Source organism: Canis lupus, chromosome 8, assembly GCF_048164855.1.
Source record: "Canis lupus baileyi chromosome 8, mCanLup2.hap1, whole genome shotgun sequence".
Classification (NCBI taxonomy): domain Eukaryota; kingdom Metazoa; phylum Chordata; class Mammalia; order Carnivora; family Canidae; genus Canis; species Canis lupus.
This window is the reverse complement of record NC_132845.1, coordinates 57,407,311-57,434,827: the sequence shown is the minus strand read 5'-3', so window position 1 is coordinate 57,434,827 and position 27,517 is coordinate 57,407,311. Positions and strand designations below refer to the sequence as shown.

The window sequence follows — 27,517 nt, the reverse complement described above, 5'->3', positions numbered from 1 at the left end:
TTTGTTTGTGTATCATCCCAAGGCTGTTCCTGTGATCTCAGAGACAAACTGGTGACAAAAGCTCAGACTTTAAAAACATGTACATTTAGGGGAAAATATCCTTTATTACAGAGACACTGGTGTCATAAAGTTGCAAGCAAAGGTGGGACAGAGGTGGATCTACCAAGGGGATGGAGGCTTCTTGAAATTGTTTAGGGGGAGAAGACCAAATCCCTCCATCCAGGACAGAGCTGGGGAGGGCTGCCGTGGCCTGCTCCAGCTTTGCCTCTGTGGACCCTCTGTAGAGGCAAGAAGGACCTGAAATCATTGGCTCTCAGCCTTTTGAGAACCACAACTGGTCATATTCCTAATCTGGCTCCAGTCTAATCCTACAATTCCAGCTCATCTCATTCCTCTTTCCCTAAAACATTTATGTTTCTTCTACATAGGGAGAGGTTAAAAAAAAAGGTTACAAATGTTTAAAAACCTTAATGTCAACTATTCTCTTAAGTTGAGGTTTAAGAATGGAAAGTGTTAACTCAATGAGGGATCCCTGGGTGGCGCAGCGGTTTGGCGCCTGCCTTTGGCCCAGGGCGCAATCCTGGAGACCCAGGATCAAATCCCACGTTGATGGTGCATGGAGCCTGCTTCTCCCTCTGCCTGTGTCTCTGCCTCTCTCTCTCTCTAGTTGTGACTATCATAAATAAAAATAAAAAAAAATAAAAAAAAATTAACTCAATGAGCTCTGTGTCCCATCCAGTCCTACAGATATGACCATGACAGGGATGCATGGGTTCACTCAAAGCCAGAAAGATACTGTGGTGGAGAGCCTTCTGATCCCCAAACACAATAGACTATTCTAGCTCAAGTCTACTCATGGCCACCTGGATGACCTCCCAACTGGTCTTTATGCTTCTACTTCAAAATCCTCCTTTTCCAATGGTCCAGAAAGATTAATGGGATCTGAGCTATTCAAACTGATTTTTCCTGGGCTGAGAGACAAGATTATGAAAATACCGTGAAAGTCATGTTTATTGGGATAACTCAGAGCAGGCTGTCCTGGCACCGGTCTCTCCTCGCCATCCCCAGTGCAGCAACCTGTCTTGTGGTTTCACTTGTTACATTTCTGTGGAATTTGGGGAATGTCCCTCAAATTCCCAAACCTCCGGAGTCCCCAGCTATAAAATACAGGGATAAGACTTGATTGTATCCCTGGCCTAGATGACAAGTCGACAATATCATCTAATCCAATGTAAGATGTGTTTTCATTTGAACTATTACTGACTTTGGCACATTTTCAGAAAAGTTGGATTTCTCTTGGTTTGGGGTTTCCTACTTGATCTATGAATCAACAGGTGGCTGACAGCTTAAAGAAGGTCATCCTTTGACCTTGGTCTGAAGACGATGCTAAGGAAGCTATAGGCGGTGGGGAGTGAGGGCTGTGTCTGGAAGAATTTATGTTCCTTATTAAGTGGCTTGGCTATGGTCAGCCTGCCTTCTGAGAAAAGATGATCCTTGATAGCAAAGTCCTTCATACACACTTCTTTCCCCCCACCAAATCCCTATAGCCTTCTTAATACAATCTTATATTTTTCATCTTTGTTGCTGTCTACCTCTTTGTGTTTTAGTGTAAATCTGGAGCATGAGAATAGTCTTATGATCTGGGATGAGGGAAAATGCTGCTGGGTGTGGTTTTTAATGCTGTAAGTATACAGTGATCCTTCTTTACCCCTGGTCAGTTATCCCCTACCTCAATGTCAGGTTTCCATAGCACCCTGGGCATCCTCTCTCATAATAGCATAAACCTTCTCCACATGTATTTCTTTTGTGTCCATCTTCCCACTAGTTGGGAACACCGTCAAAGTAGCTTCTCTATCTCTTTCAATAGCCACATAGTCATAAATATATATATATAATAAAAGCCAGAATGAAACAGGATTGACTCTACAGCAGTACTATATTCATTCCTGTATCCAGGGACACTAGAGACTCTTGTCCAGCTTCCATCAGTGGAATCACATCTCCTATTATTTCCTTGGCCTTTATTTCCTGCCTGGATGACAAACGACATACTATGATTACTTTGTCACATATGATATTTTCACAATAAAAAAAAGTGATTTCATGTATCTCGTATCTGAAAATGACACATCCTCATTCCCTTGAGAAGGTCATCATATGAACTCATCTCTCCCCATGCCAATTTGTTACACAAAAGCCTGAGGGTGGGTCCCCCAATCCAGCTTTATTTCCAGAAACATTTGAGAACAAGCACCTGCCCTGGTTTTCCACCTTCTTTGTCTTCCATGTAAATTTTCAGAAGTCAGAGCTCCAGGCATAGAATTCATAGCCTGGAGTCTTGAAAACCTGGCTCCCATTTTCATCTCAAGATGTTTGGTCCTGTATGGAGGAGACTTGGTGCCCTGTTGTATCTAAAAGAACTTTGAGTGTGAAGCAAAGGAAAGGCCACAGTGAGGAGAACTTGTCTGTGTTCTGAGGGGGAGGAGATAGGCCTGACCAGTAAAGAGAATTTTTGCTTTTGGATGTCTGAAATCCAGCAAGTCCTGGCTACAGAGGGCTTTCTTTCTGGCCTTAGCTTGGAGCAAAATCAGTGCTGGCTCATATTCTCTTAGCATTCTCATAATTGTCCAGTCTGAGTGAAGACATAATCTTGGAACATTACAAAGGTATTTTGTTAGAAAGGGGTATTGAAAACCCCCTCCCTTCTCTTCTTCCTCCTTCTTCGACTTCACCATCATCACCATCATCACCATCACCATCATACCATCACCATCATCAACATTATCACCATCATCATACTATCATCACCATCATCATCACCATCACAATCATCATGACTATCCTTTGTGTTATCAAGTTCTTCATTCTTTCCAAATACCCTCCATCTATTAATTAATTTTGACCATCACAGAAGCCCTGAGTGGTAGGTGGGGTAGGGGTTAAATATACTCATTTTAGAGATATGAATACTAAGGCTGAGATGGCCAATGACACTTGTCCAAGACACAGAGAGAGGCAAGGACAGAACGCAGCCACCTCTCTTCTGACAGCAATGAGGCAGAAGTTTTCTTTAGGGTATAAGGGGGCCGAGGGTGATCAGATGGGAAGGATCAGGGAAGGTAAGAAATTGGATGAAACCGAAGTCATGGTTTTCATATACCGTCAAAAGGAAGATAAATAGGGCTGCTGAATGCTTTTGCTATTATTGCTGTTGTGTTTTAAGCTGGTAGGTCTAAGTGGCAAGACCAAGGCTTTCGTATGTTTCAGGTACAGAATAACACTGGCAAGAAGCAATGAATATGGAAGCAATGACAGCTGCACTATTGGGAGGGATGAATTCTCCTTTTCTCATCTCTGAACCACATGCAACAGTCTTTCCAGAGCTGTGAATCATCCATTCAAGGGAAAAGGGGGGAATAGAAAATTAAATATAATTTATGCTTTGCTAATTGAAATCAAATACAAAATTCAATCTCCCGTGAGTTGCAATGCTCACATTTAAATAGGGCGGAAGTATTATTAACCTGACTCTATTTTAGCAAGTTGACTTAGCTTTTCTGGATAGGAAATAATTCCTTTGTCAAGTTTCCCCACTGAGGAAGGGGACATGGCTTACTGGCTCACTCCCAGAGTCACAGGGATCAAGCTAGAGTAGACACTGCAGAAAATAGAACTTAAACATGTCAGGTTTGCATTTCTTTTCCAAACCATGAGCTTTCAACCATATCGCCAAATAGACCCTTAAGCTAAAAGCCCTCAAGCTCTCAAGGCTTTGGCCTCTGCCTGATTTGTCTAGAGATTTTAAGCCAGCTGTTATACGCAACAGTGTATACATACTTTAAGTGGGGGGAGGTTCCCCACTTCTATTTTCCAGATGAGAATGGCCTATTAACCATAGGCTCACCCTATTAAAAATGGATTTGCTTGTCGTATTTACTCGAGGGCACATAATTGCTAGGTTTCTTTTTAAACGGCACTTAAGGTATGGATGTTTTGACTTTATGGGGATACAGAGATAGCCAGGGAGATGGAAAGTGGGAAGTAATTGTAATTGAGGAGCTGAATCAATGGATGTCCACCCAGGTTAGAAGATATGAGGGTAAGTGAGGTAAGAAGGTGTAATGGGCCTTCTTAGCTGGTCTTAGCTGGTAGAAAAAAAAATATTCCTTAAAACCTTCTTACATCCAGATGCTCCTTTGACTATGTTGTGAGATCACTCCTTACCTAGTTGCCACTGAACTCAAAAAAAGAAAGAGAGAGAGAGAGAGAGAGAGAGAGAGAATGCTTGTCCCACTAGCTGTTCTCAATCTCAGCTCCCCTAAGAATATTTTTGAAAGGACAGGTGCCTGCACTCCACCCTAGAGCTCTGGAGTCCACAAGAAGTCTGCACTGATGTTCAGGAAGCTGTAGCCTGAAAAACCCCACAGCCACCTGCAGTGGGTAGCGAGACCCACTCTTGGCTCTGCTTATACAAGGCCCACACAGGCCAGGCCACAAAACGCCATTCTGAACCAGCATGCATTTCTTCCTTCAAAGAGATGGGTTTGTATATGCGTGTATTTATCTGTATCTTTTTTCATTTTGGTGGTGAAGGTGTATGGGTTGCCTTCAGTTCAAAAATTGCTTTCTTATCTGGCAAAAAAAAAATTATTTGTAAGGTTGTTTCTGAGTCTAGTGTATCAGTCCATTTCTTGCCAGGATTAGTTAAGATAAAGAAAGCTGCACTCTTTACAGAGTCCCTTCCTTTGTGCTATTTCAAGAATTATCTGGCCCTGCAGACGCAATTCCCAGGAAGATTCTCTAATCTGGGACTTTCTTGCCACCCCAGAGAAGGGGTCCTCCCAGAATTCCAGGGTAGGGGTGGTGTTGGAGATGACCAATATAAACACACCATCAAAGCCCATCAATCAGGTTGCATTAAGCTTTATAACAACACAGTTTTCATTTAGCGGGAAGAAATGAGTTTAATAACAGGTGAACAGACTTAGCTCCCCCCCACCACTCATACACATTTCCAAATTTATTAGAACAGTTCCTGGTTTGGGAGATCTGTGACCTAGTGCTTGACGTCAAATGCGGCATTTTAATCAAATCAAAGTAATGGGAAGAGACACTTCGTTCAGCAGCCCTTGAAGGGGGTGTCTGCAGACAGCCCTTGCCCTTTCCTGTATCCATAGATTGGATCTGACGACCTGCCATAGATGGAGTTGGCATTCTGTCACTGCCCCAGTGTGCCATGTCTGAGTAGAGTAAATGAAACATCAGATGACCATGAGGGGGAATCGATGGGCAAACAGAAGAATGTTGACTGATCCCGTTTGCTGTGTTGCTCAGGATTACTTAGAATGGAAGACATGCCAACTATCTGGTCCTTATCCCTCTGGGGAACCTCAGGGACAGAGCCTACCCCGAAAGCATTCCTTGGAACCATGGTGGGAAGGGTCTTCAGGTATGGAGACCTCCCACCCCAAGATCTGGCCTTCTTTTTTCACCCCCAGAAATAACATTTATCTTTACCAACCAGGGCTTGGAACTCAAAGGCAATCACTCACACAGCTCCAAGAACAGCCATGTAGGCCTGATTCTATTATGAGGGCCTATGCTAAGCTTCACCACAGCCCGGGACCCTCCTTAGAGGGCTCTTGGAAAGAATGCCTTTTCCAAGGGTGTCAGTTTTTTGTTTGTTTGTTGTTGTTTTTTCTGGTGAGGAACGTGCATGCCTCTGCCTTCATAAGGTAAGGAGGGAGGAAGTCAAAGGGTCGTGGAGTGAGACCTGGAAGGAGAAGGCTAGAGACACTTTAGAGAAAGGACCTGGCTCCCTAGGAGTCCTGGAGCACTCAGCCACAAGTAGCATTCTGGAGAGATGCCAAAGCAAAGATTTGTACAGCAGAGGGCTGTGCCAGATACAGGGCTAGGACTCAGGTTTCTGAAGTGGCCAAAGTAGACCTTCCTTTTTTTTTTTTTTTTTATCACTTAAAGAAACATTCCTGGCACTGTCTCTGACCTTGACAGCTCTTTATCCTGTCTTTAGACTCTATTAATTAGCAGAAGACAAGAATTAGCAGTGGCTCCTGGTGGCCATCTGGTCAACCAGATGCTGCTGCCCAGACAAACCCAGTGGCTCCACAAGGATGCCATGGGATCCATCCCTTTGTTCAAGCCTACAGTGTTAGAAGTGTTCCTGACTGGACAAAGGGGGGGATCTACTTGGCATTCCAGTGAGGCAAGACCCCGCTGAGGGGATTCAGGACTCAGGTAAGGAGCCTCTTTAGCTATTCACTAGCCTTCCCTCATCTTCTCTAACTTCATTTGTCACCCTCTTCCCGTTCCCACTGGAAGTCTTGACCAGTCATTTGGTAAAACATCATGTTGAAGGGTTTGTAGAATTTCTGCAGTCTGTGTATCACATCTGGGTCGATGCGAGGATGAGTCCGACCTTTGCTCTTGCCTAAGCATCTTGGGGCACTGCTGTCTTCTGGCTTCTTTAAACAAGGGAACCCCTTGGTTTTGTTGAAATAGAAATGTTTTTCAGTCACAACACGCTTGAGGCCTAGAAAATCCTGTACTTTGGCCATTTCCCCAGCAGGGTCCACTATGAGTCGCTCACCACTGACAAAGAGGATTTGGGAGAGGGGGAAATACTGGAGCCAGTTTTCCAGGTGCAGAGCATAGATCCCTATTCGAATGGCACTCCAGGAGGCATCGATCAGCCCTAGGGTCCGGTTTTTGAAAGCCAGCACCTCAAAGGTGGGGATCTCGGGTTTCTTTGACAGCGTCTGGGTGTAGTCAGAGATGGCCCTGGTCACGGGGTTCCTCACCACCACGATCAATTTGATGTCCTTGGCCATGGCGTGGATGCGCTGGGGAGCCTCGTTTGTCACAAAGTAACTTGGTGTCTTCTCCATGGTTACCTGCCCGTCCAGAGTCTTAGGCATCACATTTCTAGAAGAGGGAGGGAAAGGAAAGAGAGTGGTCATTCCTCTCCAGAACTATTACAACTGTTCGCACAAAATGTGTGACCTAAAGAGTCTCGTGCGGAACTACAAAATAAAATTCATTGATGAATCCTAGGAATTCTTGGTAACTCTTATGTCCCACTGTGGTTGTGATTATAGCATTATCAGGAAAGGCAGCATAAGGCTTCTGCATTCATTCTTGGGAATCTCATACAACGTGGGTTTAAATTGCTGCCCTATCGCTTACCAGTTATGTTCAACTGAGATATATCCTTAATTTCTCTATGTTTTAGTTTTTGTGTAATCTCTGAAACAGAGGTAATGACAGCACTTAACTTCGCACTATAGTTATACGGATTAAGGGAGATAACACTTGTAAAGCATTTAGCACAGAATCTGGCATGTGCAAGAGCTTAATAAATCAAGGATATCACCATTGTCATAGCAGCTTTTGGAAAATGTTTGAGGGCACCAAGAACTCAAAGATTATCTAGACCGCGGGTTGGCCAACTACTCCCTGGATCTCCTGTTTTGTATGGCTTGCTGCTAAGACTGATTTTTAATCTCTAAACGGTTGGGAAAAAACCCAACATAATAATAATAATAACATTTTGTGATGCATGAAAATTACATGAAATTCAAATTTCAGTGCCCATAAATAAACTTTCACTGGAACACAGCCATCCTCCTTCCTTGATGTACTACTGTCCATGGCTGCTTTTGCACTACAACAGCAGATCTGAGTAGCTGCAACCGGGACTGTATGACACACAAAGCCAAAGCATATTCACTCTCTGGCCCTTTAGGAAAATGTTTGCTGAGCCTTGACTTACTCCAAAGGTATCCCTGGGCAAATGAGGAAATGAAGCCCAAAGACAGGGAACCAGATGGGCTTCTTAACCTTAACAAGTTCAATCACATCCTCTTGTTATCCTCCTTTGTAAAATCCTAAAGCTCACCTCAAGTTCAAGTTCAGAATAAGATGCCATACACGGTGTGAATGCACCTAGCCTGGGGTCTGGTTCTATAAATGGAGCTCTTCTTTATTTAGCTCCCAAGGTTGCCCAGTGAGCCACTGGTAGATCCCACATCACATCTCTCGGTTTCCTTCACTAGGATGCACCTGCAAACCCACCCCTCCATCCGTGTTCTCCTTCAGAGTGGCCTCGTCACATTCGGGAGTTTCAAGACACTAAAGGAGTTTTGAGGCTATTTGTTCCCCAATCCCAATGTGGCAGGCCTATCCATGATAAAAGAGGCTCAGGATCCTATTATACAGTCAATTTGCTATAGGCATATGTAGACCAAAGTTAATTGACGATAAACCTGTTATACCTGTTGGTACAGCAGGCCATCTGCCACCATGTGCTCCATTAAATCTATTCACTTCTGAGCCCTGCATCGAAGTGGTACATTTAGGATTACACAAGACCTCTTTGTTGTGATGACATGCTTTTAAATGTCTCAGCTAATAAAACTTAATACAGACAAAGATCCCTTAGCTTCCCCTACCATAATTAAATTTATTTACTATCGCGTGTGTGGAGAAAGAACGACTTTTCTTTTATCTCTAATTCACATGCTCCGTCAATAATTAATTGCTACTGGGTTTTGAGCTTTCTTGGCAAGCACTTTTATTAGGCAAGAGGAATTTGCCCAGTCGAGAGCTTCACAAAGAGTCAGATGTTGTTAGAGCATAAATGGCTGGACCGCAAGAAGTTTTCAGATCAAAGCAATACCCAGTCATACTCATGCTCATCTTGGACTGCATATTCTCCAAAGTATTTTGAACATCTTTATGTGCCTGTTTGGCTCTCACCAGATTTAACTGTCTTGTGCGGAGGGCAGGGCTCGGGAATGCAAAGCCTTTGGGAGTCAGGTATGTGGGACTGACTACCCCCGTCGCTGTGAAGTTGATAAAACTTGAATTTACTCTGAAGTTCTGAAGCCATCTAGGAAGCATACTTAAACCCACACTGAACCCCTAGTTTTTCATCTCAAAAAATAGGGCTAATCAGAGTCTCCCCTCCTTCTGGGGTTATAATGAAGATCAAATATGATAATGCAGGTAAATCACTTAGAATAGTACTTGGTGAGTTCCAGAATCTTTAAATCTTACACCAGGTCTACAAGGCCATTAGCATGGCAATTCTTAGAGAAAAGCCAGGAAAAAATACTATTTCACCACATGGCAAAGCTGAAAAACAGAATGAAGGAATGGGTCTAGGGGTAAAGGATACTCCCATTTGAGCAATACCACCAACCACACTTCCTGACCTGGAGGCTGGTGACGGATGAGGGGAGCGACTTAGTTCAGCCTGAGTTTAAGGAACATGCTGACGTCCTACCTACTATGAGGAGAGAGAACTTCTCATAGTATGAAACTCATGTCGCATTATGAAAATATTAAATATCGATGCAAATGATTACCTGAAGACAGATATTTTTACATGGCTCTATGCAGATTTTTCATCCTTTGGATATACTGTTGCATGTTTATTTCTTGGTCTCCCCCACCCCCACCCCCACCCCCTCACCTCAGAGCACCTGCTAGATTTTTCTTCTCGTTTGTTCTCTGCCATTCATTTCACAGACCTCAGTCTTTGTCTTTCCAGTAGGCTCCTTTCAAATTCATCTTCTTCACTTTGGGCTAATTGCTAAGGTGGGCAACAATCCTGAGTGTTTGTGAAGCCTCTGGGATGAAATGGTACCCAACCTCCAAGCCACTGTGTGCCCGGCTCTGTGCTCAGTGCCAAAGAGAATGAGAGAAGAGGTGCTGAAGAAGGCAGAGAGGAGCAGAGGAGCCTACATGGCTTTGATTTTGTGACAGATGAATTGAAACGTGTAATTTAGGGAGAGGTCCAGCATTTGGGCATACCCGGTGAGACCATCTCAATGAGCCAAGATACAAGTGTGTGGTATGAGCTTCTTGTGCCACGAAGAAGACACGCAGTAACTGCTCAGCCTCTATGAAGCCCCTTCCAAAACTGCTGCTAACTAGTTTCATTCATTCATTCATGTATTCCTTTTCATTCCGGAGTCCTTGCTAACTAGCTGTACCAGAGAGCTTAGAATACTGTCAAAGTGTTTTGTTCCCAAGCCCTTCGTGGCTGATCTCAGTTCCTGGAAGCTGAGGGCCATGTTTTATTCACCTTCGTATCCCTAGAATCTTTTTTTAAGATTCTACTTATTTATTCATGAGACATACAGAGAGAGGCAGAGACACAGGCAGAGGGAGATGCAGGCTCCCTGCGGGGGCATGATGTGGGACTCGATCCCAGGACCCCGGGATCATGCCCTGAGCTGAAGGTAACCACTGAGTATCCCCAGAATCTAACACAGTGCCTGCCGCATATGGTAGCGGCCCCCTAACTGTCTGTGGTTGCTGGAGGAATCCATGGATGGCATACAGAGGAAAGCGTGATCCCTGCACGTGAGGAGAACTGGGGCACTTGGAGGGCACGGCCCCTCTAAGTAGGTTTTCCACGCTCGGAGGTTCGGCGCATGTGAGTTCCATGCTGTCCCTGTCTGAAAGACCATGCACTTCAGTGCGGACCATATGGTGAGAAAACACCGCATCTGGGCTTGGAACAGCTCGTTAACAGTATCTAGGGTGCTCAGAGCAGCCGTGACACCAACGTCAACACACAGTCCTGAAGCGAGAAGCATTCTGCAAGATCGATCACACATCTGCTCTCAGCCCCAAATGTTTATGAGCCACCATCCAATGCGCTCACCGCTCCCCAAACTCTCGCTGGGGTGGGGGTGCTCTGTGGAGCACAAGCCCCGTGTGAGCGCAGGTCAGCGCCCGGGGTCCTCATGGGAGGCACTGCCAACAAAGTCACCATGCACCGTTCACTGAGTGCTCGCTCCGGGCTGCGCTTTGTGGTCTGAGTCCCAATTCTGATGCCGGACCCGCTTCTCTAAGCACTTTCGAGACACTGGACTCTCCAGCCTTGTTGATTAATAAGCACACAGACTTCAGACTTCCTGAGTTTGGATCCAGTTATTAGCTGTATGACCCTGGGCAAATTATTTAACTTAGGTAATCTGTATCTCAGTCTCATTATCTGGAAAATGGACAATGGACTAAACAGATCCATCTCAGTGGGACTTTATGAAGAAGGAGTAAGTTAATATCAAAAAGCATCCCTTATATAGAGAAGGTTCTCGATGTATTGGCTGTTTGTGTTTAAAGAACTCTCTTTAAGAACTCCCCTTCCACTTCTTCCAGAAGAAGTTGTATCTTCTTAAGAAGATACAATTTAGAAGATACAACATCTTCTTACGAAGATACAACTGCTATCCCCATCCTAGAGGTCAGGAAACTGAGGCCCGGTGAAATCGATTCATTTGCCCAAAGTCACAAAAGTGGCCTTGAAATCCCATCCCAGGTCTGTCTGTCATCACAGCTGGCGCCCAAGCTCTTTTTGTTGCTGCCTGACAAGGCTGAATAGAACTACAGAGGCTCGGCAAGGTCACAGGACTGGCCCAAGGTCACTCCGCTAGTGGGTGGCAAAGCTGAATGTTAAAATGAGACTCATTATGTTATGTTGTAAAGGTGGGCTGTCACTGACTTACCACAGGGAGTTACAGAAACCCAGGCCAGAATCCCCAGAAATTCTTGCCAGATCAAGCTACATCGTTCAATTTGTGATATCTCTCTCCGGGGCCTCCTCAATTGAAGCAAATGGATACCATCATGAACGCCGAGGGAGAAAGCAATCACCCGTGTTAGATATAAAGTGCCCATTCTCTCTGGAAGGGTCAGTGGCAGAGCTTGCCTTTGGCTTGCCTGAATTGGAGGTATGTGGGCAGCTCACATTTTCCCAAATGCATTTTTCCAGTGGAACAAATGGTGCATAAATTAGCAATATTTTCTGAGCCCTCCCGATGAACTGTAACCCAAGAGAATGGTGGTTAGAGCAAGGGCATGAGGTAGGGCCACTTCCTCCGCATTGAGGGGAGAACTCACTTAGAAAGTCAATTGAGCACCTGCTGCTTGCCAAGCCCTGGAACAAGGCAGTTCCCCACGTTCTCCTGGCTGGAGAAGCTCACAAATACTGGAGGATTCACTGCTCTGTTATAAAGATGTGCCAGTGGAAAGCCGGAGCGACCATGAACCCTGTCCAAGGACAGAGGCAGGACTTGCCCTGCTCCATTCTTTTGGAAATTCATTGGGGCTTTGAAGACCAAACTCAGGAATCCTGGAACCTCTGGAGGCGGAGAGTCAAACCATTTGAAAACTCCCAGTCTGATATAAAGACCCAAGAAAAGCAGCGTGCCCCGGGGCCCTATGACTATCAGCCTAATTGCAGCGGAGACAGCAGGGATCTTGAGTTACAGCTCAGACTTAACAACTAACTTGCTGAATGAATTGAGGGCAGGGATTTTTTTCTCTCTGGACCTGCACAATGAAAGGGCTGTGTTAATATTAATCCTCTCATTAATCCCATCAAGTATTTATCGGTGCTGGTTATGCACCAGGTGTTGGGTATATCTTGATGATCCAGCATGCCTGGGACCTGCCCTCTGTGGATGGACTCTAAGTCCTTTTTGAAGGAAAGGTCTGAATGGCTCATGGGTGTGATCTGTGGTTCAGAGGGGACATACCTGTCGTGGGCAGATGATCCCCGACCTGTCTCAGCTGCATCCTGCATGTCCCCAGGAAGAAGGTGGAGGAGAAGGGAAGGTGTGGGCAGGAGAGAGGGAGGAAGGAGGAAGAGAAGTAGCAAGAATGAAGGAGATCAGAAGGGAGGGGAGAAAGAAAGACAAGAAGAAAGGAAGGGGGGACAAAGGAGGAGGAAAGAGGGAAGAAGGAAGTGGGCTTTGGAGATACACAAAGAATTTAAGTAACTGGAAAAAAAAAGTGAGGAAAGCATTGCGGTTTTATTTATTTAAAAAAAAAGATTTTATTTATTCATGAGAGACACACAGAGGCAGAGACATGGGCAGAGGGAGAAGCAGGCTCCCTGCGGAACTTGATCCCAGGACCCCTGGATCAGGACCTGAGGCGAAGGCAGATGCTCAACCGCTGAGCATTGCAGTTTTAAATGACACATGGCTACGGTGGGGGAGAAAAGAGTGAACCCAGGTCTTCAGCATTTTGGTTGTTTTAAAGTTTGTGCCAGGCAGGTACAGCTATTTTAGGATTATTAGGTTTAGGATGGTCTTTGTCAGAGACACATCATGAAGGGGGTAGAAGCATCAGCTTTATTGAAGTAGATGAACCGCATAGATACTCCTTATTCCCCATGTTCTCCATGGACCAATTGGGGCTCAGAGAAGCTACAGGCCTTGACTAGATCATACAGCCCCTATATGGCAGTCCTCTCTGTGGGACTTGAAACCCAGCAGAGCCTGTGGTCCTCACCATTCCTCAGGATGACACCACTCTTCAAGAGGGAGGTCCAGAGTGGAGCTAGAACCTAAGGAGCGGATAAGATATTGACCTCCGGTAGAGAAATGAAGGTCCAGAGAGAGATGTGGCATCACAGTTGATAAGGTCTTGAGATTTGGTGGGACGTGGGTAGGATTAGAAAGAGCAGTATTTAGGAACTTCCTCCTAATGTTTTGGATATTCCCAAGGTCGGAAAAGTGGGGCCATTCGCTAAGCTTGAGGGCCTTGGGAGTGGAGTTATGAGACTCAGAGCAGATGGAGCTGGAAGATATATTAATAATTTATGGATTACAGTGACCTATAGAGAAATTATCCTGTGTTTGGTTTTTTCCCTGGGAGACTCATCTGGAAGAAAAGGCAGGGAATTCATCATGACCCTCACCCCCTACCCCAACCACCACCATCATACATCCCTTGGCCCTTGAGTTTCAAGAAAGGTTTTTATTCTAATACAAATTAAACTTGACTTGAAGCCCACAAGACGAGTTTGAACAGAAGTCCTCTACTGATCATTATTCAGAGCCACCTCTGACACCTTTTGCAGAGCACCCCAGGGTCCTAGGGGATACATTTTTGAAGATGTCATCACAAATGAATAAGGTGAGGATTTAGGATATCTGTGGAGGCCAGGAAGCAGAAAGCGGAAGTGAGGAAATATGAGAACATATTCGAGTCTGAGAGAAGAATCATTTGGGAAAGTGATGCTCCTTACTTCCTTCTGAGGACTGCCAAGTGTCGCGAGCCACATGGGGTGGCATCTATCTCAAAAGGTCAGAAGTTAATGACACCACATATATACTAAGTCCTTTTGTGGCCAGAGACAGAATACAAGACAAAAACAGAAAAAAGGAAGACCCCCCACCGCCTTCAGGCCATTTCCAGTTCTACAGTAGGCTGACTCACAGCTTTTTAGAGGTTGTTCTTGCTCTTCCAAATGAGTACAATGAGGACTTCACAGTTTTCTGTTTTTTTTGTTGTTGTTGTTTTTGTTGTTTTTTTAAATCAACCCAATGGTGTTTTTCACTCCCTGAGTAGTCAGGAGCCGGTCACATGGAATATTAAGATCCCTACATGAATGTTCTTGGATCAGGCCCCAAGGAGAAACTGGCTTGGCAGATTCAGGGCTCGCAGCACCTTCTCTGGAGCTCAGAAGACAACTAGGTATTCTAGGGGTGGCCCAACTGCCCCTGGAGGGTGGAGTAATGCGTCGGTCACAGAGGGTTGAATGTCTTCCCTCGCGTGCCTTAATGGATTTCCATACTGATCTTTTATCCTACAGATGTTTCCCTTTACTGGATCTAAGTTTTGGAGCCAACTTATCCAATAATTATAAATGTATTACTTTACATATCAGAGCTAGATACAATCAGCGTCTCTTCACTGGAGAAAGCCAAGATGACTATGCTGAAACAAGCAGTAGCCCAAAAGAAAACTAGCCATTCATGTGTTCATTCATTTGCCAATACAGTGTGCCAGGCACTGTGCTAGAATCAAGAGATAAAACCAAGAGCAAGATCTTGTCCGGGGGAAGTTTGCTTTTTTTTTTTTTTTTGAAATGTAAGACTCGTTTAAGAAGTCCACCCTTGTCTCTGAGAATTCATTGAAGTGCATGAGTTTCAGTTTGGGAGTCACAGGACTCCGGCTTCCACCATCACTTCGAAGAAGGTGATGCGAAGTGCACACTCATCCTGACCAAGGTGTGTGGCCAAGTGTTTCAGTTGAGGGTTCTCTCTCCAAACCACACTCGGCTTTGAGCAAACTCACCACGTGCCTTTGATCCCTAGTTCCATCTTCGTGGACTGTGGATAACATCTCTTATTCATTCACAAGAAAAGGTATCAGGCATCCTTGTCCAGGGCACCGGTACCTCTCCCTTCTTACTGCCAGTGTCATGTAGCACAGGGTAGATGAGAACAAATCTGTTTGTGGAGTGAGTGAAGGACAACGGCCCTGCCCAAATTCTGAATCTGTTGGACCATGGTAGGCTGCTCATATATGCACCCCTACATAAACGGGGACGGTGAGTCACACCTCTCCGATAGGTGTTGCTACAATCCACTCTTAGAGCACCAAAGAGCTTCAGTGGGGCACATATTTCAGTGGATTACTAGAACTTTTTTTCTCCTTGGCCACGTTGAGGTCCGCAAAGCACTTGGAAAGCCTCACTTTACACCAACTGTAGGCATCGCTTCTATTTCTCCCTGTTGTCTCTGACTTTTCCAGAGCCATCACTCATCTTTAGCATCAACAGACCACCATATGACAGGGGGGAACTTGTTCATATGGTTTGATCTAGAAAACACATATGGACAGAAAGTAACCACGAATTCGATAATCCTTTAAAATGAATTCAGGTTGCCCCGGGTGTGAGTGTGTGTGTGTGTGTGTGTTTATATGAGATTTTTATTGATTTAAGTTTCTGCTCCATGCGTGGCATCTGCAGCGACACTGAAGTCCTTTGTAACAATTCTCAAGCCCGCAGGTTGGCAGCATGGTTCTCAAATCTAAACCATGGTCCGCCTATAACCTCAGCTTTCACCAGCGCCCTTTACCCACAGCTGTCCCTCCAACTCTTTCTCTTTTGTTATTGGACCATCTCGCCCCAGAGGTTTGAAGACAAGACGCTCTGTGACTTTGAATCGGTGAGATTCTGGAGCACACGGCACCCGCCCCAACTGGGGTTTCCACGCAGATCGTATACCTGTCTGATACTTTATTCATACACGTTCAAAGAGTGCCCTGCCCCACTGCAGATCCTCACATGCCAACCTCTACCAGCTGTTTTTTTTTAAATTTTTATTTATTTATGATAGTCACAGAGAGAGAGAGAGAGGCAGAGACACAGGCAGAGGGAGAAGCAGGCTCCATATGCACCGGGAGCCCGATGTGGGATTCGATCCCGGGTCTCCAGGATCGCGCCCTGGGCCAAAGGCAGGCGCCAAACCACTGCGCCACCCAGGGATCCCTCTACTAGTTGTTTTACTGTGTTTTCTTTCCTCGGGCTCAGCGTTTCAAAGGGCAGGTGCCACAATTAAATGATGATTACGGAGGTGTCTGCGCTGGTGTCTCGTGCTCACGATTTAACAGACGGTGCCAGGCCAGGGGTCCTCTCGGGAAGGCTGCTTTCCAAGTCTCTCAGCCTCCCCCTGTGCTCCCAGCTGTGTCAGCTCGTCCCCGCCTCTGGGACACCGCCAGCCCCCCTCCCTCTCACCGGCATCCTGCTGCCAATCCGAGCCCCGCTTGCTCCCGCCGTGTACCCCCGAGGCACATCTAAGCCCTGCAGGCTCTGTGTGGCCACCGCAACCCTGGCCTCCGAGTGGCAAAGACACTGCTCTGTACGAAGGTGATGACTCAAGTGCCAGGTTTTTCACTCCCATCTTGCCTTTTCTTGGACCACCCCTTGCTTTGTGCCACCTGCTTCTCAAGATGCTCACCAGGCCCGCTGGTGGAGGTCCCAGCGTCACCTGCTTGCCTAGGGCATTCCTTGATTGACCATTTGTGGCCATGCCTCCTGAGCCTGGTGCTCTGCCCAAAAGGTAGTGTTCCCCAAGCTGCTGGCGGTGGCTACAGCTGCTGCCTGTGCCTAGGAGCCTGGTGCTGCCACCCACACTCTAACGGACTTCGGAAAACCTCAAATTCCTCACTCTATACAGTGGAGATCACAAGCAAGACCAGTAGCAGAGCATGTTTTGTGACAATTAAAAGGGTTGGTACTGGGGCGCCTGGGTGGCTCAGTCTGGTAAGCATCTGCCTTCAGCTCAGGTCATGGTCTCAGGGTCCTGGGATGGAGCAACGCATCAGGCTCCCTGCTCAGTGGGGAGTCTGCTTCTCTCTCCCCCTCTTCCTCTGTCCCTCCCTCTGCTTGTGCCCCCTCTCTCTGTCAAATAAATAAATAAAATCTTAAAAGAAAAAAAAAGTTCTGGTACTTTTGAGGCTTCTGTAGACTTGAATGTCTGCATCCCTCCCAAATTCGCATACTAATTCCTAAGACCCAATGGGATGGTATTTGGGAGGTGATTAGTAATGAGGGTGAAGCTCTCATGAATGGGATTAGGGCCCTTTTATTTATTTAATTATCTTTAAAAGATCTAATTAATTTATTTGAAAGCCAGTGAGAGAGCATGAGTGGGGAGAGGGAGAGAGGGAGGGAGAGACTCCCAAGCGGACTCTCCACTGAGCCTGACACAGGGCTCAGTCCTAGAGCCCTGAGAAGAGTACATGTGTTGATCGTTGCTGCTAATTCTGTATGAAGCCTGTTTATCAGGCATTCTCAGAGAATGCCACCTAGGACCCGTGCCAATGATGAGATGACCGAATGTTTAGCCCAGGTGCAAATGATGTGTACGTGCTCACTCCTAGTGATCGAAAGAACCTGGCCAGAGCAACTTGCTGTTTTATTGGTCAATGGGTTGTTTGCATTAACTCATGCTTCGCCATGGAAACCTGTAAAAGAACTGGGTCAAAATGGAAGCATCCATCTACACGAAGGACAGGTGTGAACGGTCCTGTGAGGGACAATGTTTCCTCTCACCACCACGCTCCAGCTCTAGGGTTTGCTTGGGACTGAGATAGTTGCCAAAGGAAACTTGTACTCTTGGCTCTAAGAATGCAGCCTGGAAGCCCCGTTTTCCCTACACTTGGCCAGGATGGTAGGACCGACTGCCTCTTCTATAAAGTGCCCCAGCCAGAGCCTTCCATGTTGTCCTTGAGATATCTCCTTCCTAAAGTTGCAGCCCCAAATCAGGATCTCCAGCTTCAATGATGTTAAGTACAATCACAAATTAATTAGTGCTCCTCACTGTGCCTCTATTTAGATCTGACTTTCACAGCTTGGGGTGCACGAAATACGAAACAGATTTTCAAACCAATCAATCTGATCATATAGCAGATGGGGGAATGACAGATAGACAGGAAAGAAGAGCAGCACACACCTAGAGACGTATACACAAACATGCACACGCCATATATGAGGATGGAAGGAAGATTCTTGCATTATCAGACAGCCCTGCACATCAGGCTGCATGGTCTCTTTCTGTCTGTCTGTCTGTCTCTCTCTCTCTCTCTCTCTCTCACACACACACACACACACACACTCTCCTCCTCCTCCTCCTATAATTGACTCTTGATCATTCAGGTTTTGGCTCAGACATCACTCGTTCAGAGCACAATCCCCTTCCCCAGGCACCATCTAAAACTACTCTCTCCTCCACACCAGCTTCTTTTGTTCACTTCATAGGGCTTATTTGAATCTGGAAATTGTCTTGTTTATGTGTTTATGTTCCTGTGTAGAGTCCGTCTGTCCTCCAAAGAAAGCACGCTCCACAGAAGAAAGGCAATTTGGCACTTCTGTGTGTGGCTGTGTCCCCTGCATCTCACTCGCTGCCGAGAAGCCAAGAGATTTCAATAAATATTTGCTGCATGATGGGAGAAGTGAGGGAACGAAGGAGAAGAGAGAGCACAGGTGGAAATGAGGAAAGGAAAAATAAAGGAAGGGAGGAAGGAAAATGTGCCCAAACGGAGGCACTGAGTTTCCCCCTATGACCTGCCCAGCGCACCACAGGGCAGCATCGGCCACCTCCCCACCAGCCCGGTCAGTCCGGCCTCAGTCTCCCTCACCTCCGGAAAGGGCACCTCCCGCCCCGTTACTCAGCCCCAAACCTAGGAGCCATCACTACTGCTTATTCCCCTCACTCATTGCTCAGCAACCCAATTCCTTAGGGAGTCCTGTCTGTTGCCTCCACTTCTAAAACATATATTTTTTTAAGATTTTATTTATTTATTCATCAGAGAGAGAGAGAGAGAGAGAGAGGCAGAGGGAGAAGCAGGCCCCATGCAGGGAGCCCAACGTGGGACCCAATCCTGGGTCTCCAGGACCACGCCCTGGACCGAAGGCTGCGCTAAACCGCTGAGCCACCCGCGCTGCCCTCTAAAACATATTTTAAATGTAAGCCCTTCTTTCTATCATTTCTCTGCTGCTTCTGGAGTCCAGAGTGCTGGCATCTCAGCCTTGTTCCCCTCCGTGCCTTCATCCACAATGATCCACAGTGAATTTTCCAACACTTGCGTTGGCCGAGAGGAAGGGAATAGAGCATAGTGCTTAAGAGCATGGACTCTGAGCCAAGTGCCCAGCTTCAGATATGAATTCTGGCCCTTGTGGACTGTAATGCATAGTATTCAACCTCTGTGTGCCTGAGTTTCGCCGCCTAAAAATGGAGATTTCAGTGAGAACACAAATATTTCATTGATGCTACTGAGGATGGAATGAGACATAAAGCCCACTTAATAAATCTACGTAAACCTTAGCTACAATTTTTATCATTATCATCGTTACGTCATTCCTCTGCTGAAATCCTTTTGCTCATCTCTCATTATATTAAAAAAAAATTACCCCCCTCTTTATGATCTCTAAGGCTCTATAGCATATGCCCCTGAACTCAATATCAACCCCATTTCCTCCAGGCCACAGCACTGCTGGCCCTCTCTCTGCCGCCAGCCTCCAGGTTCCTTCCTTTCTGCACTGGTTGTCATCCTCTCCCGCTATTCCCCTAGGTCCCTGCACAGCGGGCTTCTTCTCACTATTCAGATCTTATATTAAATGTCTGGCTCTGTGCTGTCCAACAGGGAAGCCACTCGCCCCACGTGGCTATTTCAATATAAATGAACTAAAATTAAAGTTTGTGGCACCTGGGTGGTTCAGTTGGTTAAGCATCTGACTCATAATTTTGGCTCAGGTCTTGATCTCAGGGTCCTTGACTTTGGGCCCTGTGTTGGGCTTAAAAAAATTTTTTTTAAAGTTAAAGATGAAAACCTCAGTGTTTAATAGCTATGGATGGCCTATGGCTACTGCATCAGAGGTGCAGACACACGATCACATAACATCCTATTGGATAGTGCCGGTCTGCTCCATCAGCTATGATGCCTGTGATGTCTGCGTACCACTTAAAAGTTATGTCAGAGAGGCTTCCCCTGGCCATTCCAATCCCAAGTCGCTTTCTATCTCACCGTCCTGCTTTTTCTTCATTGCACTTTATGAAATTGGTCAAGACCTACAATGATCTAATTTGCTTACTGGTTCACGTGATGACTGATGCCTCCTCACCTGGAATCAAGCCTCATGAGGGCAGAACTGTATCTTCCCCACTGGGTTGTGTATCTACCTATAATAGGGCTGGGTACATAATAGGCAGCTAATGAACAATGAATAAGTGGATGGCCCTCTTGGATATGCACATTCATACTTTCACTCACATACACACTCATTTCATGCACCCAGAGAGGCCAGAGCAGGACAAGGGAGGTGAAAGAAGGTTTAATCTGATGCCAGATAGGTCTCCATCTCCTGGCCACCAGCTGGTGACAAAGTAGGAAAGGCTTAGCCTGCCCTGTTGAAGATGTTGATGCCAACTCTTGCCGCTAAAGGACAACCAGTTAGACATGGTGAGACCTCGATTGTGAAATGCACGTGTAATATAGAGTCACATGTCTCCAGCCTCTGGAACAGTAAAGCAGAGGAAGAGCTGAGTCTGGACTTTGAACTGATGGGTCAGTTCCAGAGTTCATGCTGGAGGTCAGGGAAAAACTCAAGGATGAAGACTAGGGACTGGGGTTCAGCGTGGGGCTCGGTCTGTTCCCTCCTCAAAGTCAACGATCTCCCCAGAGGCTCCCTTCTCTGGTTGGTTTGTGGTTGTGGAGCTTGCCCACAGTATCTCCAGCAATTTCTGTCTCCAGTTCTGTAGCCAAGTGGATAGATGCCATGAAGTCTCCACACTAGGACCTTGACTCTGGAGGGATATTAGAATTCCTCGGGCCCCACTCCCGGATTCTGACTCAATTGGTCTGCAATGCTGTCTGGCCACTGGTATGTTCTAAAAGCTCTCCAGAGGATTCTAATGAGCAGCTAGGATTTAGAAACATATCACTAAATCAGGCTCCTTGAAAGACAGCAGCACATCCTTCCCATCTCTGCAACCCCAGAGGACAGGGCAGGGATGGAACCGGACTGATGTTGTTCCATGAATAAACAGATGGACAGACCAGTGGACAGATGTGATGCTTAGTTAATTTTATGCATCAACTTGACTGAGCTCAGGGAGGCCCAGAGAGAGGGTAAAGCATTATTTTTCTGTGAGTGTGTTTCTGGGCGAGATTAGCACTGACATTAATAGACCGAGCAAAGAAGATCTGCTCTCACCAATGAGGGTAGGCATCATCCAATTTAATGGGGGTCTGAATAGAACAAATAAGGCAGAGGAAGGGTAACTTTGCTCATTTTGTCTGTCTTATGCCCTCAGACCTCAATATACCTGTTTCTCCAGCCTTCACACTCAGACTGTGATTCGTAACATCGGTTCCCCTGGTTCTCAGTTCTTCAGACTTGGACTAAATTACACCAGTCACTTTTCTGGTTCTCCAGCTTGCAGATGGCAGACTGTGGGATTTTTGGCCTTCATAATCCCAACAGCAATTCCTATAAACAATCTCTCCTCCCGCCCCCTAGCTGTCTCTCTATCTATCTACTGTCTGTCTAAATATCAGCTATCTACTATCCCATCCCCTATTCGTTCTGTTTCTGTGGAGATCCCTAACAGACAGATAAATGAATGAACCAATGAGTGAATGAATGAAAAGGCACTGTGATTCACACATCCTGATAACCTTGAGCATCTCTCAATCTCAGGGCCACACTCTGGCATTTCTGGACATCCCCTTACATTCTTGTTATCATGGATTCAATATATTTCTTTAAATCAATTTCATCCTTATTTGATTCAATACTTGAATGGAAAAAAAGTTACAACTGCTGGGCAGACAGACTCCCAGACATCCCCACCTCCTTATATTTACACCCTCGTGTAATCTCCATACACTGAGCACTGAGCATGAGCAGAACCCACGACTTGATTCTAATCAAGAGAGTTTGGCAGTGGGGAATGTGATATTACTTCCATGAATTGTGACGTAACACTGTGACTCATGTCTTGTTAGCAAACCATCTTTATTGGCTCTCTCTCTCTCATTGACTTTGATGAAGCAAGTCATAGTAGGGAAAGGTCCATTTGTCAAGAAACAGACAACAGGCTTTAGTCAACAGCCACAAGAAGCTTAGGCTCTCAGTCAATAGTCTACATGAAATTGAACTCTGCCAACAACAACACAATTTTGGGAACCATCCTTCCCCAGGTGAGCTTCAGATGAGACCCCAGCTCTGACTCTGACTGCCCTAGACTGTGAGTCTGAGATCTCCTTTTATTTTTTATTTATTTATTTTTTTAAAAATTTTTTATTTATTTATGATAGTCACATACAGAGAGAGAGAGAGAGAGAGAGGCAGAGACACAGGCAGAGGGAGAAGCAGGCTCCATGCACCGGGAGCCCGACATGGGACTCGATCCCGGGTCTCCAGGATCGCACCCTGGGCCAAAGGCAGGCGCCAAACCGCTGCGCCACCCAGGGATCCCTGAGATCTCCTTTTAAAAATTTTTAAAAATTTATTTACTCATGAGAGAGAGAGAGAGAGAGAGAGAGAGAGAGATGCAGAGACACAGGCAGAGGGAGAAGCAGGCTCCATGCAGGGAGCCTGATATGGGACTTGATCCTGGGACACCAGATCACACCCTGGGCCGAAGGCAGGCGCTAAACCACTGAGCCACCCAGGGATCCCCCTGAATCTCCTTTTTGATAAAGGAAATTACCAATGTTAGCTGTTAAAGACCTATCAGCATCACAATAAGATTTTCTCCTTCAATTTAAATGAAATCTTTTCAAAAAGAGTGAGAGGGAATTATTGTCTCTTCCCTATCTCTAACTGTATGGTTCTACTCTTTCTTAATTCCTATAGCCAAGCACACCCATCCATTGGCCTCCACCTGGCAGGTAAGAACTGTATCTCATTCAGGATGAGAATATGTCAGCTACTCTCAGTGACTCCAGCAGATGGAGCCCAGAAAAAAATAGATGGCCTCTGCCAGAGTACCTGTTGCCTGGGAGATCCTGTCTTACCTCCATTTCTACTATTTGGGTTCTATCCACAGGACTGGGACTTTCTGCCCGTTCTTGTGCAAAACATTCTAACTCACCACCATCGAAGAAGCATATACTGACCCCAATCTACTTCAGTGAGGATCTATATGTTTTTCCAGACTTCTCTGGGGCTAGACTCAGAGTGCTTAGCCAGGTTCTAGCATGTAGGGGAGGGAGCATGAGGAAGATTCAGGTCCAGGGAGTGGGATCTGTGCTGCTGGTTGGTGGGGGAGGGGCACACAAAAAGTCACTGCCTTTGTCGCATGTCTGATTATATTGCCTACATACTTCTTCCTCTCACATCTACCCACAATAATCCTGCAATCCTTACCAACATGGTAAGAGAGCTCCACTTTTGGAGAATGTGTTCAGGAGTACTTATCCCTTTGGTGTTCTTTTCCATGCTCCTGCCTGGACCTCCTCACTGAACCCCTGGAAAAATAAGATTCTACTTTTGCTGAAAGATCACAGAGAGGCAGGACATTGCCCCCCCCCCGCTGACCATGGATCTCCTCTTCTGCCTGGACCCAAACTGTCCAGTACACAAGAACTTCGGTCCCATTCCAGAGCTCAACACACATTTGCTACACTCCTTAAGGGACAGGCTTCCTTCTTCCTTGCCAACCTCTGTGGCTAAGTTCTCAGTAAACTTTAAAGCTACACACTTTGAATGGGAGAAGACATTCTGCTCTGATTCCTGGGAAATGTGTCTCTTTCCATGTCCAAATGGCTGGCTTAGTGCGAGAAAAACAAACACCACTGCCTCCTCTATGGAAAGATGTGCCCCCTGCCCCAGGACTTGCTCCACATCTGCCTTCAATCACGCCAACACTCCTTCATCATTATTCTCACGGCTTACCACCCCTGCGCGGAGCTCTGAGTGGGAGTCTTCTTTGGGGCGAGTGTGCACACATGCGTGGGAATGTGGACACAAGCAGTACCATACGCCACACAGCCTTCGGAAATCTGGCTTTTCAACTCAATAACATTTCTGGAGATCTTTCCAAATCAGTGCGCATCTCATTTCAAAATGAATGTTGCGTTCGATGGTATATGCAAATCACTATTTATTCCCATCATCCTTCTGCAGAGGGTCCTTCAGTTGTCAAGGATGTTCTATGATGACAGATAAGGCTGACGTGAGCATCCTTGGACATATGCTGATTTGAGTGTTTATCCTTAACACAACCCTAGAAAAGTTGAATCGTTGGATCCCAGGAGTTTGTGTATAAAGTTTTAATAAATACCGGCAAGTCGTCCCCTGTGGTGGTCATGCCAAATCATGTGCCCATTCGCAACATGAGGGAGTACCCACGTCCCCTCACCAGCTCGTACAGGTACTGAACGTCTTATTTCCACCAACTCTTATCACTGATAACCATCCTCAGGACTCAGCTCAGGTGGCCTGCTTTCCCCACGTTGAAGGGACACTTGCCTCCTCTGGTGCCCGCTAACTCTCTGTTTCCATTATTGACTCACCACACCATATGGCACATACGTATTTCCTTGTTTGCTCTACTAGACTGTGAGTTCCTTGGGAAAAAGGCCAAAATAGGCTCCCAGGAAAAGTTTGCTTAGTTGGACCAGATTAACCCCCTGCGTTTTCCAGATGTTCTCACATGCCTTTGCCAGGAATTCTTGTGCCCCTGGCAGCACCAGAAACAGGTGGAGTTTCATATGAACTTTTGGCATTGAGAACTAGTTGCGTGAAAAGAATTTCATGCGGAAATTAATGCGGTTAGGTGCAGCTGAGAAGAAAGAGGAGAGGGACAAAACTCAAAAGAAAGGTCTGCTGGCAAGAATAAATATTAGCCAGGCTCTGCTGACCCGGGCACTTCAGCTCCTCAGTGGGGAGCACTGTGTTCTAGCCAGTCCCGCCATGTGCCCCCCACATCCTGCATCTGAGCCTCTTGGAACTTCTTGCCATTTTCTGGGTATAAGATTTTGTCGATCTTCAATTTTACTTACATACGATGTTCCGATTTCCTGAAACACCCTTACATTCCTGCCCACTGTTTTGGCCAACTTTTGTTCAGAGCACGTCCGATCCAAAGGCCTTCTCCTCTGTGTGGCTTCTCTGGAATGTGTGTGTGTGTGTGTGTGTGTGTGTGTGTGTGTACATATGAGTGTGTAGACACAATTTTATATATACAATACAAAAATAAACACACGTGAACCGCTAAGTTCCTGATACTGCACCTGCACGCGAAGCTCCCACCGTCTCGAACACTGCCAGATGCTGTGCCAGAGGGATGCATGAGAGGGAGAAAGGGGGTAGAGGGAGAAGGACAGCAAGTATGGGAACATTCTGGAAAATGTCACATGGCAATGAAATGCTCATCCTGGAAATGATTCTCATCCTTTCTGCTAACTGACCAAAACTATTTGATCCCCACCCACCCAAAGGGACCAAGCAGGCTCAGATTGCCCTAAAGACTAAGACTCCAGGTTCTCGAATTTTGTGTTTGTCATTCTCTTGTGTGTGTGTATGTCGTACACTGCATTTCTAAACAACACACTGTTGGGTTTGTTGGTTTTTAAAAATTGTGTTAATGCTGGATTTAGTCTTCTGTTGATTTTTTAAAAATAGGCGATATCTTTGTAAACTCTATTCATGCTGTTGCATTTAGTGTTTGTTAATTCATCTTTACTGGTATATAATATCCTATCGTGTGAATATGGCATTACTTTTTAAATTTTTTATTTATTTATTTATGGGGGGGAGTAGAAGGGGAGAGAGAGAGAGAGAGAGAGAGAGAGAATGCCTGAGTGGAGGGAGGAGCAGAGGGGGAGAGAGAATCCTGAAGCAGACTCCCCTCTGAGCATGGACCCTGACATGGGGCTCCATCCCACAACCCTGGGGTCATGACCTGAGCTGAAACCAAGAGTTAGCCGTTTAACCAGCTGAGCCACCCAGGTGCCCCTGAATATGGCATTATTTATCCATGTTTTAATGATGGACATGGGGGGTTACTTCTAGATTTTTACTTTATAAATAACATGGCTTTATAACTCCTTACACATGCCTCCTGGTATAAGGTATTCAGAGTATTTTCCAGACGAGAGCAACACTGAGCTATGTGCTCTGTGACAGTCACTCTTATAAGTAGTAGGTTATCTTCCCTCACCTGTGCCTACGAGTTTATACTCATCTTCCTCATTGTGACTTAATTTGTGCTACTGCCTTCATTTGAATTTCTCTGAACTTGAAAACATTTTTGTTTATTGATGATTTGTGTTTTCTGCTGAGTGAGGCATGTATTCTCTTTTGCCCATTTTTTTATTGGATTGTCTTTTTTTTTTTTTTTTTTTTTTGATTTGTAGGAGTTCTCTGTACATTCTGGGTACTATTCCTTTCTCTGTTACATATCTTCTCCCAGTTTGTGGCTCAATTTATCACGTTCTTGGACTGGTCAAAATTTTGTGCTTAGCTCATTTGTTTCTTGTTTAAAAAATCCTCCTCTACCTGAGAATTCACATATAAAGGAAGTGAAAAATCAAACTGAATGGCTCTCTAAGGGAAGCCTATCCTAAGTGGAGGAAACAGTCAGTGCAAAGGTTCTGAGGTAGGAGTGTTCTTACTGTGCACACAAAGATGAAGGCCGTGTGGGGCTGGAGACCGTGAGGGGGGCGGACATTGTGTCAGGAGATGAGGTCAGAGGGGCATCAGAAGGCCTGATGATGAAGCTTTATTCAGAGTGTGATGGAAATCCATGGAGTCTTTTGAGCAGAGGGCAGAAGGTCATGGTCTGAATTATAATTTTCCAGAACCCCTTTACCTGATGCCTCATAATGAACTACACTCCTGATGCAGAAGCTGGTAAACCCACAGGGAATCCACTGCCACAGTCCAGGGAAGAGAGAGATGGCAGTGGGGTGGTGAAGAGGGCAGATCCAGGACATATTTGGAAGAAAGCTAGGAGAACCCACTGATGGATCACACGTGGGGCATAAGAGGCAAAGAGATGTCAGGGTGGCTCCAGGTCATTTACTGAGTTGGAGGAAGACACCGAGGAAAGATCTGGGTGTGAGGTGGGGAGAACGTCAGGAGCTCTGGCTCAGACATGTCACGTTCACGAGGCCTTGTGGACTTCCAGATGGAAAGGCCAGGTAAGCAACGACTATCTGAGTCTGGGAGAGA

General features: G+C 45.9%; 1 protein-coding gene across 1 annotated transcript in view; it reads right to left on the bottom strand.

The window, feature by feature from the left end:
• Positions 1–4,907: 4,907 nt before the first annotated feature.
• Positions 4,908–27,517, bottom strand: part of HS3ST4 (heparan sulfate-glucosamine 3-sulfotransferase 4) — a 401,306-nt gene continuing 378,696 nt past the window's right edge. Inside the window, exon 3 of the mRNA XM_072836250.1 lies at positions 4,908–6,942. Coding sequence (XP_072692351.1) covers positions 6,306–6,942 — 637 coding nt within the window. The 3' untranslated portion in view covers positions 4,908–6,305. The remainder of the gene's footprint in view (positions 6,943–27,517) is intronic.